At 42.8% G+C, this 12275-nt stretch overlaps 1 protein-coding gene across 4 annotated transcripts in view; it reads right to left on the bottom strand.

Moving 5' to 3' along the window:
• FAF1 (Fas associated factor 1) overlaps positions 1-12275 on the bottom strand; it is a 302183-nt gene that overhangs the window by 88015 nt on the left and 201893 nt on the right. For all 4 annotated transcript variants that reach the window (XM_027824594.3, XM_037907794.2, XM_043552605.1 and 1 more), the window contains 4 exons: positions 11631-11726; positions 3518-3644; positions 1948-2011; positions 918-999 (listed from right to left, as the gene is read on the bottom strand). In XM_027824594.3, coding sequence (XP_027680395.1) covers positions 918-999; positions 1948-2011; positions 3518-3644; positions 11631-11726 — 369 coding nt within the window. The remainder of the gene's footprint in view (positions 1-917; positions 1000-1947; positions 2012-3517; positions 3645-11630; positions 11727-12275) is intronic.

The raw sequence follows: 12275 nt of genomic DNA, 5'->3' as shown, positions 1-12275 counted from the left end.
ACTCCAAATTTAGCAGTTATTCTGCAAGAAACTTGCTGGGGTGTGCAAACATGTCAAATAAATGTTAGCTTACAGCAAGTAGTGGAGATTTTGTTACAAGGAATACTTATAGACCATTTCAATATGAGTAATTCAAGAGAGACAAACACACTTTGCACATTTCTTTTGGGACCAATATAAAGATAGCTAAAGGATGAATTAAAGCTGCTTAAGCTTTTTATTTGTGCTTTCGTCTTTATCTAGGTATTGACTATTACAGGTGAGTGAGTACTTACCCTCCTAGATACAGGACATCAGGCCTTCATTCAACTATTCTCTTTCTTATTTTATGAAAATACTGCTTTTACAAGTGGATGTGGAACATCAGAACCCTGAGATGCCTATCTGGCTGAATAGAAACCTTAAATTCCAAACTATAATACTATTCTGTATTTATGTATATGCCGTAGCAATACAAAAGGCAGCACACTTCCTGCCCCAATGGCCTTAAAATTGTAAATTTACTAATTCGATTGTATCAGCCATTATTTAAAAGAGATACCAATATACAGCTTTGTCACGGTCAGCCACAAGGCTCCCAAACAGTGATATCTAGTGACAGGAGACCAACACTTATAGAAAAAAGCCTAGAAGCTCAGTGACTGCTAGAACTTTGGCCAAAGCCATCAAAGCCAGGGATCGGTTATGTAAGCAAGGCCAGTCCAGGACAAAAACAGAACAGTTGGCAAGTGTGAGTTATCCCCGTCATTCCCATAACATGCAGGGTGAACACTTCAGTCAATCATGTAAAAGTATGAAACTGCTTACTAGTAATGTAGCAAAAATCATAGCTTTTTTGGCACAGTGCAAAATGTAATATTTAGCCCTTTTACCACTTTCCTTCTAATAGAAATAGTGTAACGTTAACACACACTTACATCTCTGGCTTTTCCATAGAAGGCTTCTTGAAAAGCAGCCTCTAGTGACCCAATAAAATAAACAGGATGGCAGTCACCATATCTATTTGAAAATCACAAAGATTCAATTAATAAAAATAAAGCGTAAGTAATTTTCTTCAGTTTCAGCTCTGTTTAAATTCCTTTTAAATAGATGCATTGGCTAAACTCTTAAATGTCTCCTCTGCCCTCTGAAGTTTTTGTATAGGATTGCTGACCTTATGAACTTGTCTATCATAACTGACTGCTCTCACAAACTGCTATATTTACAAGTTAATGTGTAAATTTTAAGTACTATTTCTCAATCATAGTTCTATTTCTCCTCACTATTATATTCTTACTGGTTGATTGAGTGTTATTCTTGTTTAAAAACATCTTAATTATATCATACATATGGAAAGCTTTTCATCCCAAAGGAGCCACAAATGCTTTATAAAAATTAACACGGTAGCAAACTATACACCGGGTTCACTTTATTGGCTGCCAAAGGGTGCCACTTGTGTGGTGAAATAAGGAAACTGTTTAACAGTGAATTGTTTCAGGTATACTGTATATAAATTCTAAAAAGCAGAACTTTTACACATTTAACTAGTAATTTTTATTATTCAGCTACTCAGTTATTCTTAAAACTCTCATGGCAACTAAGTATATTATTTTCCAGCAGTCATCAGCTTTTCAGTTAGAAAGAGCTCATTTTCATTAAATTAACAGTGCTACTGTTTATAGTCAGTATCTTAGTTATCCCTCTACTCCCTTGTGGAATTCAGGAGTGATATAAAGAAAGTGGCCTCTCAATTAAAGACAGAACCTGCCGTCTTAACTCACACTGAATAGAATCTTACTCCACAAATGGCCTCTCACTCAAGTCAACGTAAGTAAGGCAGAATCTGGCCTATGCCAGATAAGGAAATATTTATATTTATTTTACTTTTACTTGAATTGCCTGATAAATTATAGTTACAGTGTAGCACAAATCACTATCTGTCTTACACCGTTAATAACCTAAGTTTACCTTGAGGAAAATTCTGCCGTAAATTGTAATAAGGCATCTCCTTCATTTTCAGCATTTTCTGGCACTTTAAAAAAACAATTACAAATATATATTGATGTCATCTGGAAGAAAAAGTTTTTAATAACACAGACCACAAAAATCATTTTTGCTTCCTTAATTTTTCATATTTAAAACTTTCTAAGTGCCCATGGGGAAAGTCCATAAGTTTCACCAAAGGTTACTGATAGGATGTCCCTTTGGATGAACACGGAATTTACAAATACTTCCATGAATATATTGAGGGCCATTCTAAACGGTGAAGTTCTGAGCTCACCTGTAATGTGGCACATCACTGATCTGCATTTCAGTTTCTCTCTGGACCTATTTTAACATATTAGAATAAAGAAGCCTACTTGGAAGAGCTGAGAAACTGTTTCATTAGTGAGAAATTTTTAACTTGTGAATAAACTTAAAATAAATTTCAGCACTATGACTTAGCAACATAATTAGACCCTAAGGAAGCCCCTAAGGGTAAATCTATACTATGATAAAAGACCCACAGCATTGGTGTGGCTGGCCCAGGTCAGCTGCCTTGGGCTTGTGAGGCTCAATCTGCCTGACTATAAAATTGCAGTGTGGATGTTCAGGCTCAGATTGGAGACGAGGTGCTGAGACCCCATGATGAGGGAAGGTCTGAGAGAGTCTGGGCTCCAACCCAAGCCTGAATGTCTGCACTACAATTTTATAGCCCTGCAGCCTGAGCTTGAGTCAGCTGATCTGAGACTCAGTGTTGTGGGTTTTTTATCACAGTGTAGACATACCCTAAAGTCAACAACATTGATAGAGAGATATATAAATAATGAATGGCATAGATAAGGTAACCAGGCACTCCTACTTACCCTCATACGAGAGCAAAGAATCACCCAATGAAATTAAAGGCTGACACCGATAAAAGGAAATATTTTATGCAACATGAAATTAACATGGGGAACACATTGTCACTGGATATTAACATGAAAAGCACAGTAGAATTTTAAAAAATAGTCATTTACATAGCTAATAAGAAAATCCACAGTGACATTAGATAGGCATTTATAACAGAGTTAAACTTTCATGCTTCAGGCAATAGGGGAAAAAAAAAGGGATAGGAAGGAATGTCCCCTATGGGAAGATAATCCCATAGTTGCCCATTATCAGGTTTCTTTCTGAAGCAACCACTATTAGTCAGTGTCAGAGAAAGCAATCATAGACTGAACTGGTCTAGCAATTCTAATGTTCCCATTATGGGCTTTTTTCACCATCTGCTATAGACTGTGTCCAGAATGCATTAATTCTAAGCTGTATCTTTTTGCCTCTTCGCAGTTCTCTCTCCTCCCTTTAGGGTGAAAGTGGCACGAAGCAGCACAAAACTAAAAAAAAAATAGGCACAGAAATATGGCATGTCGTTCTAACAGTACCCTAGAAAATAACAAGTGGGATCAATAGGGAAATTAAGGATATTTTCTTGTCTATTACTGTTTAAATCCTTCAGTTCTTGTCGCTTTCACTACAGTGTTGCATAGTTAACAGTATGTAAATTTTCAATACTTACTCATTGGAGATTTCCTCAAGGCAGATGATGCCATACCAAACATCTCTCCATCATCAACTCCAAACTCTGTAGCATCTTCAAAGTCATCTCCATCGCTGTCACTCACCATATGAACATCCGTGCATTGCTATTAAAAAAAAAAAAAAAAGCCTCTGTTACATAGTTAAGGCACCCATAGTGAATTTAATGCTGAAATAAACAAGTAAATACTGAAAATACCTTTCTTTATATAAATAAAAACGTGTGCATGCAAATATAGCACTGCAGATCACAACACTTGGGTGCCCTCTGCGATTCACTCCCTGTAGTTTGTACTGCAGCACAGTGTTGACATAGCTTTAGTGGGAGGTAGTCCTCAAAACTCTTGGGATGGGACCTAACCTAACCCAATTCCCAAAATCACAAAATCCAGGAACCCTTGGTCCTGCTCTGGCTTACGAGACTATGGTACTCTCAGTGGCCACCAGGCTAACCACTTATACGTATCAATGTGTAGACGGACACACAAGGCTGTTGTACCGAGAACTCAGGTCCCCCTCAATCTTGCTGTGCCTCCACCAGCTGCCTTCAATGGTCAACTGTTCTGGATTCTGCAAGAGTGACATCCCACATCTTCCGACATAAAAATGGTTCAGGAGGCCTTCTCCCCCAACCATCTTATGCTAAATTGCCCTTTAAGTGACTTCCTTGCAAGGACTATCCTTCCCACCATTCCCAATTTAGGAGTTGTGATGACGTTATTACAGAAAAAAAAGAAAGAGCCACTGGAACGTATGCTAGGAAAAACCAGTGCTGTTACAATGTCACAACTTCAGTGCAAACAGACAACAGGAACCACAACAAGAGAAACCCAGAATTCCATACATCCATGTCTCCCATCCCCACACACACCAGCCAGCCACCAACCAATCACATGTGAAGCAATGTCTACACTCCAGGTGCTCCAGCAGCACAGCTATGGAGCCACAGATATGCCACGGAAACCCCACAGCGTAGACACAGACTACTGTAACAGAAGAGGTTTTTCCATTGCTATAGGAACTCCACTTCTCTGAGTGATAGTAGCTGGGTCGAAGAACCAGTCTTTCATTGACCTACTTCCGTCTGCACCAGGGGGATAGGTAAGCATAGCTACAGCACACAGCATTGTGGATTTTTCACATTCCTGACTGCTGTAGTATGTTGAGCTACATTTTAAGTTTAGACAAGGCCTAAAACACCATGCCCTGCATGAGTGGCTGGAGGAGCAATAAGACTTCATGTTTTCTTAAATAATCCTTTGTGGCAGTGATTTCCTTTCCACAGGTTAATCACATTTTGTGTAAAATAAGTATTTCTTTTTCAGTTTTAAATTTGTTGCTTTTCAATTTCATTATACATGTGTGTTCTTTCTCTTGATGTGCCATTGATTTGCAGGGCTTTATCTTTATTTTTCCCCCTCAAAGATTTACAGAGCCAATTTACTCAGTTTTCAAGTGCAAGAATGATAAATTCGAATTATCAGGCCTCCTAATGCAAAGTAGGATCTTAAAACCAAGCCATGTGATTGCTGGTTCATGATCACTCCTCAGTAATATTCTGTCATTCATTACCCCTGTAGAAAGAGAAGGTTACTCACCTTGTCATCAACTGAGGTTCTTCGAGATGGTTGTCCCTGTGGGTGCTCCACTTTACGTGTCTTGGCGCCCTGTGCTTGTAATCGGAGATTTGTGGTACCACTGCCCCGGCTGGCCAGGCACGCGTGGTAGTTGTCTCGCGCAACTCCGAGTGGCCACTTAGCGTGCGCAGGCAACTGTCCCTCAGTTCCTTCTCTACCCCAGAGAATCAGCATGAAACTCCGAAGTAGAGGGGAGGAGAGAGGGTAGTGGAGCACCCACAGGGACAACCATATTGAAGAAACTCAGTTACTGCACAAGGTAAGTAACCTTCTCTTCTTCTTCGAGGAGTGTCCCTGGGGGTGCTCCACTTTATGTGACTATGGAGCAGTATCCCCGATGGAAGGAGGGGCTTCAGAGTATCTTCGTTGATGGCGGATAGCACAGAATCCAAACTGAGTGTCGGGAGAGGAATGTTGCTCCAGGGTATAATTTTTGGTAAAGGCCCAGGTAGCTGCCCTGCAAATGTCTACGATAGGTACATTGTTGAGGAATGCTACTGACGTGAATAGCGCTCTGGTGGAATGCGTACAAATCCCAGATGGAGCATGGATGTTGCCCTGATGGTAGCACGGGTGGATACAGCCAGAAATCCACTCAGATAGTCTTTGTTTAGAGATGGCCTTACCCTTCGATTGCTCTGTGACTGAGAGGAAGAGACGTGACTATTTTCTAAATGTCTTTGTTCTTTCTAGGTAGAAGGCCAGAGCTCTACGGACGTCGAGTGTGTGAAGGGATGCCTCCCTAGTGTCAGTGTGGGGTTTTGGAAAAAACAAAGGTAAGTAAATGTGTTGGTTTAAATGAAATGAAGAGGCTACTTTAGGTATAAATTTAGGGTGGGGTCTTAGGATCACTTTGTCTTTATGGAATGTAGTATATGGCAGGTGTGCCATTAGTGCCCCTAGTTCCCCTACTCTTCTTGCTGAAGTGATCGCGAAAAGGAAGGAGACTTTTATCGATAGATGTAGCAGTGAGCAAGTCGCAAGGGGTTCGACTGGTTTCCCCGTGAGGGTGTATAGCATGAGGTTAAGGTCCCATATAGAAGTAGGGTGTTTTAGGGGAGGGTAGATGTTGGTCATGCCCTTTAAGAATCGATTAGTTGTTGGATGAGCAAAGATCGTGGTTCCATCTACCTTATCATGTAGTGAGGTGATCACTGCTAAGTGTACCTTTATGGAGCTATTCGAGAGGCCTGCCTTTTTAAGGCCTAGTATATAGTGCAAGACTCTGGGTAGAGGGGCAGAATCAGGAGACATATGATAAGCCTCGTATCAGGTGCAGAAACATATCCTCTTATGAGTGTCAGTTTTGCGTGTGCTTGGTTTGCGACTATTCAAGAGAATGTCTTTAACCTCCTCAGAGGTTAACTTCTGATCCAACGCTGCTAGCCATGGAGTAACCAGGCCTGGAGGCGGAGAACCGTTAGGTTGGGGTGAATGACGTGGCCGGTGTCCTGTGTCAGGAGGTGAGGAAGTTGTGGAAGAGTTCGAAGTAGGCTCATCGCCAACTGTATTAGGTATGGGAACCAGGTCTGTCTGGGCCACGTGGGTGCAATGAGTATGACCCTGCCCTTATCCTGTCTGATTTTGTGTAACACCCGGCTTAATAGAGGAATCGGGGGGAACATGTATATTAGTGGTACTTCCCATTTTGTGAGAAGGGCATTGCTCAGTGAGTGGTGTCCGAGCCCCGCTCGGGAGCAATATTGAAGGCATTTCGTATTGTGAGCTGTTGCGAATAAATCTATAGTAGGGAACCCGCACTTGTTGAATATGGTCACAAGGGTCGGGTAGTCCATCCCCCACTCGTGGATTTGTGAGAAGTGTCTGCTCAGATGGTCTGAAGCCCTGGCAGGTAAGCTGCAGAAATGTCAATTTTGTTGGATATGCACCATTGCCATAGGTGTAGTGCCTCAATGTAGAGAGGGTATGATTGAGCTTCGCCCTGTTGGTTTATATAAAACATGCAGGCTGTGTTGTCCTTGAGGACTTTGATGGTATTGTTGCAAATACGCGGAAGGAAGTGTTTGGATACTTTTCTGACTGCTTGGAGCTTTAGAATGTTTATATGTAGGTTGGTTTCCACTGGGAACCAGCGTCCCTGGATGGTGGTGTTGTCCAGATGGGCTCCCCATCCCAGTAGGGAGGCATCTGTGGTGATTGTTATAGTGGGAGATTTTTGTTGAAATGGAACCCCCGAGCAGATGTTTTGCGGTTGCATCCACCACTTGAGGGAATTCTTCACTCTGTGGGGCATAGTGAGCCGTTTGTGGAGGGAATGCGTGTGTGGTATACAGCAAGTGCAGAGCCAGGCCTGTAGGCATCTCATATGCAGTTGGGAATGTTTGACTACATAAGTTGTAGCAGCCATATGCCCAAGGAGTTGTAGGCAGGTCCTGGAGGATGTTTGGGGGCTGTCTGTGATCGTTGTTATCAGCCTGGTTAGGCTGAGGAATCGCTATTGGAGTAATCTCGCTTGTGCTGCGGGACAGTCAAGATAGGCCCCTATAAGCTCTAGTTGTTGCACAGGGAACAGGGACTTTTGGATGTTTATTTGAAACCCTAGGTTGGTGGACCTTGTACTGCCATCTGCCGAGTTGGACGACTGCCTCACAAGAGCACCAAGTATGGGAAGATCATTACCCCTAGCCTGCGGAGGTGAGCTGCAGCGACGGCTAAGACTTCGGAGAATACCCTTGGGGCTGTCGACAAGCCAAAGGGTAGTACTGTGTATTGGTAATGTTGATGGCCTAGTGTGAAGCGCAGAAATCATCTGTGTGCTGGATGAATAGTGATGTGAAAGTAGGCGTCCTGTAGGTCAAGGGACGAGACAATCTCCTTTCTCTAATGCTGGAATTACGGTTGCCAGGGTAACCATTCTGAAGTGTTGCATCCTTACAAACTTGTTGAGTTTGCATAAGTCCAGAATGGGTCTCCAGTGCCCGTTCTTTTTCTGCATCAGAAAATAATGGGAATAAAACCCTCTTCCCCTGTGTTGGAGTGGTACTCCTAGTTGCAGGAGATGGTTTATTTCCTCCTGCAACAGGATCTCATGAGAGGGGTCCCTGAAGAGGGACGGGGAAGGTGGGTGGGTAGCGGGGAATAGAAATAAATGGGATAGAGTAACCTTCTGGACGATTTCCAGCACCCATTTTTCTGTAGTGATGTTGTTCCAGACTGGGTAGTATGGTAGTAGGTGGTCTCCAAAGAGACAGGAGGTCATCTGATAATCCGGCATGGGAGAAAATAGAGGTCTCGAGAAAATCTGCCCTGTTTTTTCTTGTTTGGGGGAACGTAAATACCTAAGGTCTTCAGGGTGGTTCTCAAGTCCTTTAAGGTATATAGGGATGCATCTGTGGTTTCCAGAAATGTGGGTTGTAAATCCAGAGAGGTGGAGCCATGATGCTTGACTCATGACCATGGACGTGGCGATGGAATGAGCTGCCATGTCAGCTGAATCAAGGAAGGCCTGCAGTGCTGTTTTGGTAATTAAAGAGCCCTCTGCAATGTTAGCTTTGTATTGCTCCTTTGACTCGTCCGGTATTTGTTCAACAACAGATGTCATTTTATTGAACAAGTTGTAGGTTTATTTTGCCAACAGAGCAGAGTAGTTTGCTATGAGAAATTGCAGTAAGGCCGAGGAATAGGCTTTGCATCCGAAGAGATCAAGCCTTTTCCAGTCTTTGTCATAAGGGGTGCTTTTTGACTGGTGTTGTTTTCACCTTTTGGTGTATTGCCTCTACGACCAGTGAATTTGGAGCCAGGTGAGTAAATAAGAACTCAGCCCCTTTCACTGGTACATAATATTTTCTGTCCGAGAGTTTACAGGAGGGTGGGACAGTGGCCATTGTCTGCCATCTTATCTTTGAAAGATCTATTTTAGCAGCGTTAATGGGCAGAGCTATCTTTGCTGATGGGGTTGACTGCAGGATGTCAGTAAGTTTGTGCTGGGTCTCTGGCAGCTCTGCTAAAGAGATGTCCAGGGATTGTGCAACTCTTCTGAATAAGTCCTGGAAGGACTTGAAGTCATCTCCTGTGGTGGGAGGCGGTGGCATAATTGTTTCGTCCTGAGACGAGGATGAAATATGGGTGGGTGGCAGTGTCTTGCCTTCAGTAGCCTCTTACAGCTCCTCTCCCTCTTCCTCCTGGGCCTCCGATGGCGGTGGGCTCATGGGTGAAGTGGACCGGGTGGCCCTTGATGTTGGTGGGTTGGGGAGTTTAAGATTTTGTGCTCTGTAGATTGCCCACAGGTTCCAGTATGGCCAATTGGGTGGCATAAAAACGGGTGGTGGTATCTATGGTTGTGCCTGCCAGCTTTACCCAGGCATAGGAGGTTGTTGGTGAGAGCTTCCCAGTTTCGGGGAGGAATGACAAGGGGTATAAAGACCTGAATCATCCTCTTCATCTTCATCACTAGATAGTGGAGGTGCATATCTGCTAGGAGTGCCTATTCCCCTCGGTCCTGGTCTGACTGGGGTACTGTTGGTGCCAAAGAGGGGTGTTTCTGGCATGGAGGAGACTGCCAGGTCCACCTGTCTGGTAAAGAGTTGCGGTACCAGGAAGGTTGGTGCCATGGATGGCAGTGTAGTATGCTCTGACGGTGCCGAGGTCTTGTAAGGCTGTGTATATACAGCAGGTGGCGCCATTACACTAGCTGGTGCCAAGGCGTTCTTCAGCACTGTTGGTGCCGAGCTAGGGAGCCTAGTTTTAGCTCGTGCACCTGAGTGAGAGCCTGGCGGTGTCGGTGTCTTGGCTCCTCGAGACATCTCAGTACCGGACAGTCCCGGTGCCTCTCGGTCGGAGGTTCTCGGTGCTGTCGGTATTGGGGCAGATTTCTCGCCAGGAGACCGCTTCTTCTTTGGGGGAATCTCTCTGTGACGATGACTGTGACCGACGTTTGGTCTCCTTCTTCGATGCAGGGTCCTTATACATGGTTTGTGTGGAGCCCTGCTGCTGGAGATGGTTGACCAGGAGGAGTCCTGGACTCTGGGTCAGAGGCTGGCCTGAGGGATTTCTCCATCATTAATAATTTTAGTTGGAGGTCCCTGGCTTTCAGGGTCCTGGCAGATAATTTCTTGCAACATGGACACTTCTGTGGTATATGGGTTTCCCCGAGAAAGTGGATGCACTGAGCATGACCATCAGATACAGGAATAGATAGCCTGCAGGTCAGGCAATGTTTAAAGGCGGGGGAACCAGGAATGCCTGAGGAGGTCCAGATCTACAGAAACGGTCGTAGTGAGATCACCATCGGCGGGGACCTGCCGGTGGTGGTGGGGCAAACAATATATATATTTTAATGGGTAAATAAGGATTAGAAAACGGATGAAAACTGGCAAAAAGGATAAATAAAGATGGGAATATAAGCAATTCACAAGATAGACGGGCACTGCTGTTGCTCCGACTCAAGCCAAAGGTGGTAGAGAAGGAACTGAGGGATGGTTGACTGCAGAAGCTAAGTGGCGACTCGGAATGGCACGAGATGGCTACCACGCGTGCGCGGTCAACAGGGGCACTGCTACTACAAATCTCCAATTACAAGCGCAGGGCACCAAGACACCTAAAGTGAAGCACCTATAGGGACACTCCTTGAAGAAGAACCCACTATTTTCAATTATCTCAACTGTGCAAGTCACAGATTTAATACCTTAGATTCATAAAACATTTTAAGAAATCAAACTTCAGCTTTTTTCAATAAGGTTGTATAGGTGTAACACGGGGCAAGATTAAGCCTTATTATTGAACTTAGTTAACAATTCTGTTGCTGATGTGTAAACCAGACTAATCCAGTTCACCTCTAGCCAGCAGATTACCACAGTATTTAGGTACTGGCTAACTCAGCTGTAGCCTAGGAGGGAACCTAGGCTAATACAGTTTTAAGAGTGTTAGCTTGCATCTTGACAGTGGTTTACAACTACAGTAAATCAGCTCGACTGTGCTAATAAGATTGAAACACACACCCTTTTTGCTCATCAAGCCAGAGCTAGAGCACTCTACATAAAATAGTTGGAAAAAATGTTTAAATTGTCAAGGTGCCTATTTTAAATTCAACCTGAGGTGAAAGGCAAGCAGGGAAAATTTCAGCCCAAATACTCTCTCAAAGTTATAAGCAACTGAAAGCAGAAGCTTATCAGGGACTACATCAGGCAACTTTAACTACAGGTGTCACTAACAGTACTGGCTATAAGGATTCAAAAGTTATATACATTTTACTTTTTAGTTTTCTTTTGATTATTTTTAATAGTACCTCACTATGACTCCCTTGCTTTGGTTGTTCCCTCATTTCCATCAGCTCCACTTTTTCTTTCTTTCTACTGAATATCTTGTACAGGTATTGTAGATTGATTCATTTTGTGTGTCCACAGTAGTCAACACCAGAGGAGACAATGACCAGTGCAGAACAGGCTTCTGGCCATTCCCTCCTAGAGTATACTTTTAAAACTGACAGATTTTTCTTACCTCCTCTGACTGTTCTCTGGTTTGTGCAGGTGAAGATCGTCTTCCTACTGTAAGTCGATGGCAAGGATAAGTGAGCCCCGATGCAGCTATAGTCATCTGCAACAAAACAGCAATTATTTATTAATGTAATTGTCTCATTTCAGAATAGTTTTGCTTTTCGGGTTAAAAACTGCACTGCAGAAGTCTGAATGAATGATACCAAGATAAAGACTGAAAAATTAAAATAATTCATCACATGAAAATTATTTAGGAAAAAAGCAACCATCATTGTACAATTACTGTTAATAGGCTTATATTGCAACATCCTCTCCTATGTGAAGAGCATCAATAATTATATAAATAATAATTATATTTTTAAAAAATCAATTTGTTAACATGGAATCTCTATGTATAAAGTTTAATTAACACTAATACTGAAGACATATGTTATGTCTCCCATTTAAACATCTACACCCAGGAATTCAGCTGTGCTGGTGAACTTGCAGTCAGTGTAGGAAGAATATCTATTAATCAATCCTAAGGGAAAAGAAGAGGTATCTATTAGCTATTATCACACCCTACATTTAAAATGAATGAAACAGTAACAGTAAAGACAGCAATTGCCTGAAAGACATGACAGTTAAATATCCAGTAATATGAGGAAAT

This window comes from Chelonia mydas, chromosome 8 (genome assembly GCF_015237465.2).
Source record: "Chelonia mydas isolate rCheMyd1 chromosome 8, rCheMyd1.pri.v2, whole genome shotgun sequence".
Taxonomy (NCBI): Eukaryota; Metazoa; Chordata; order Testudines; family Cheloniidae; genus Chelonia; species Chelonia mydas.
This window is presented reverse-complemented; position numbering and strand designations above follow the sequence as displayed.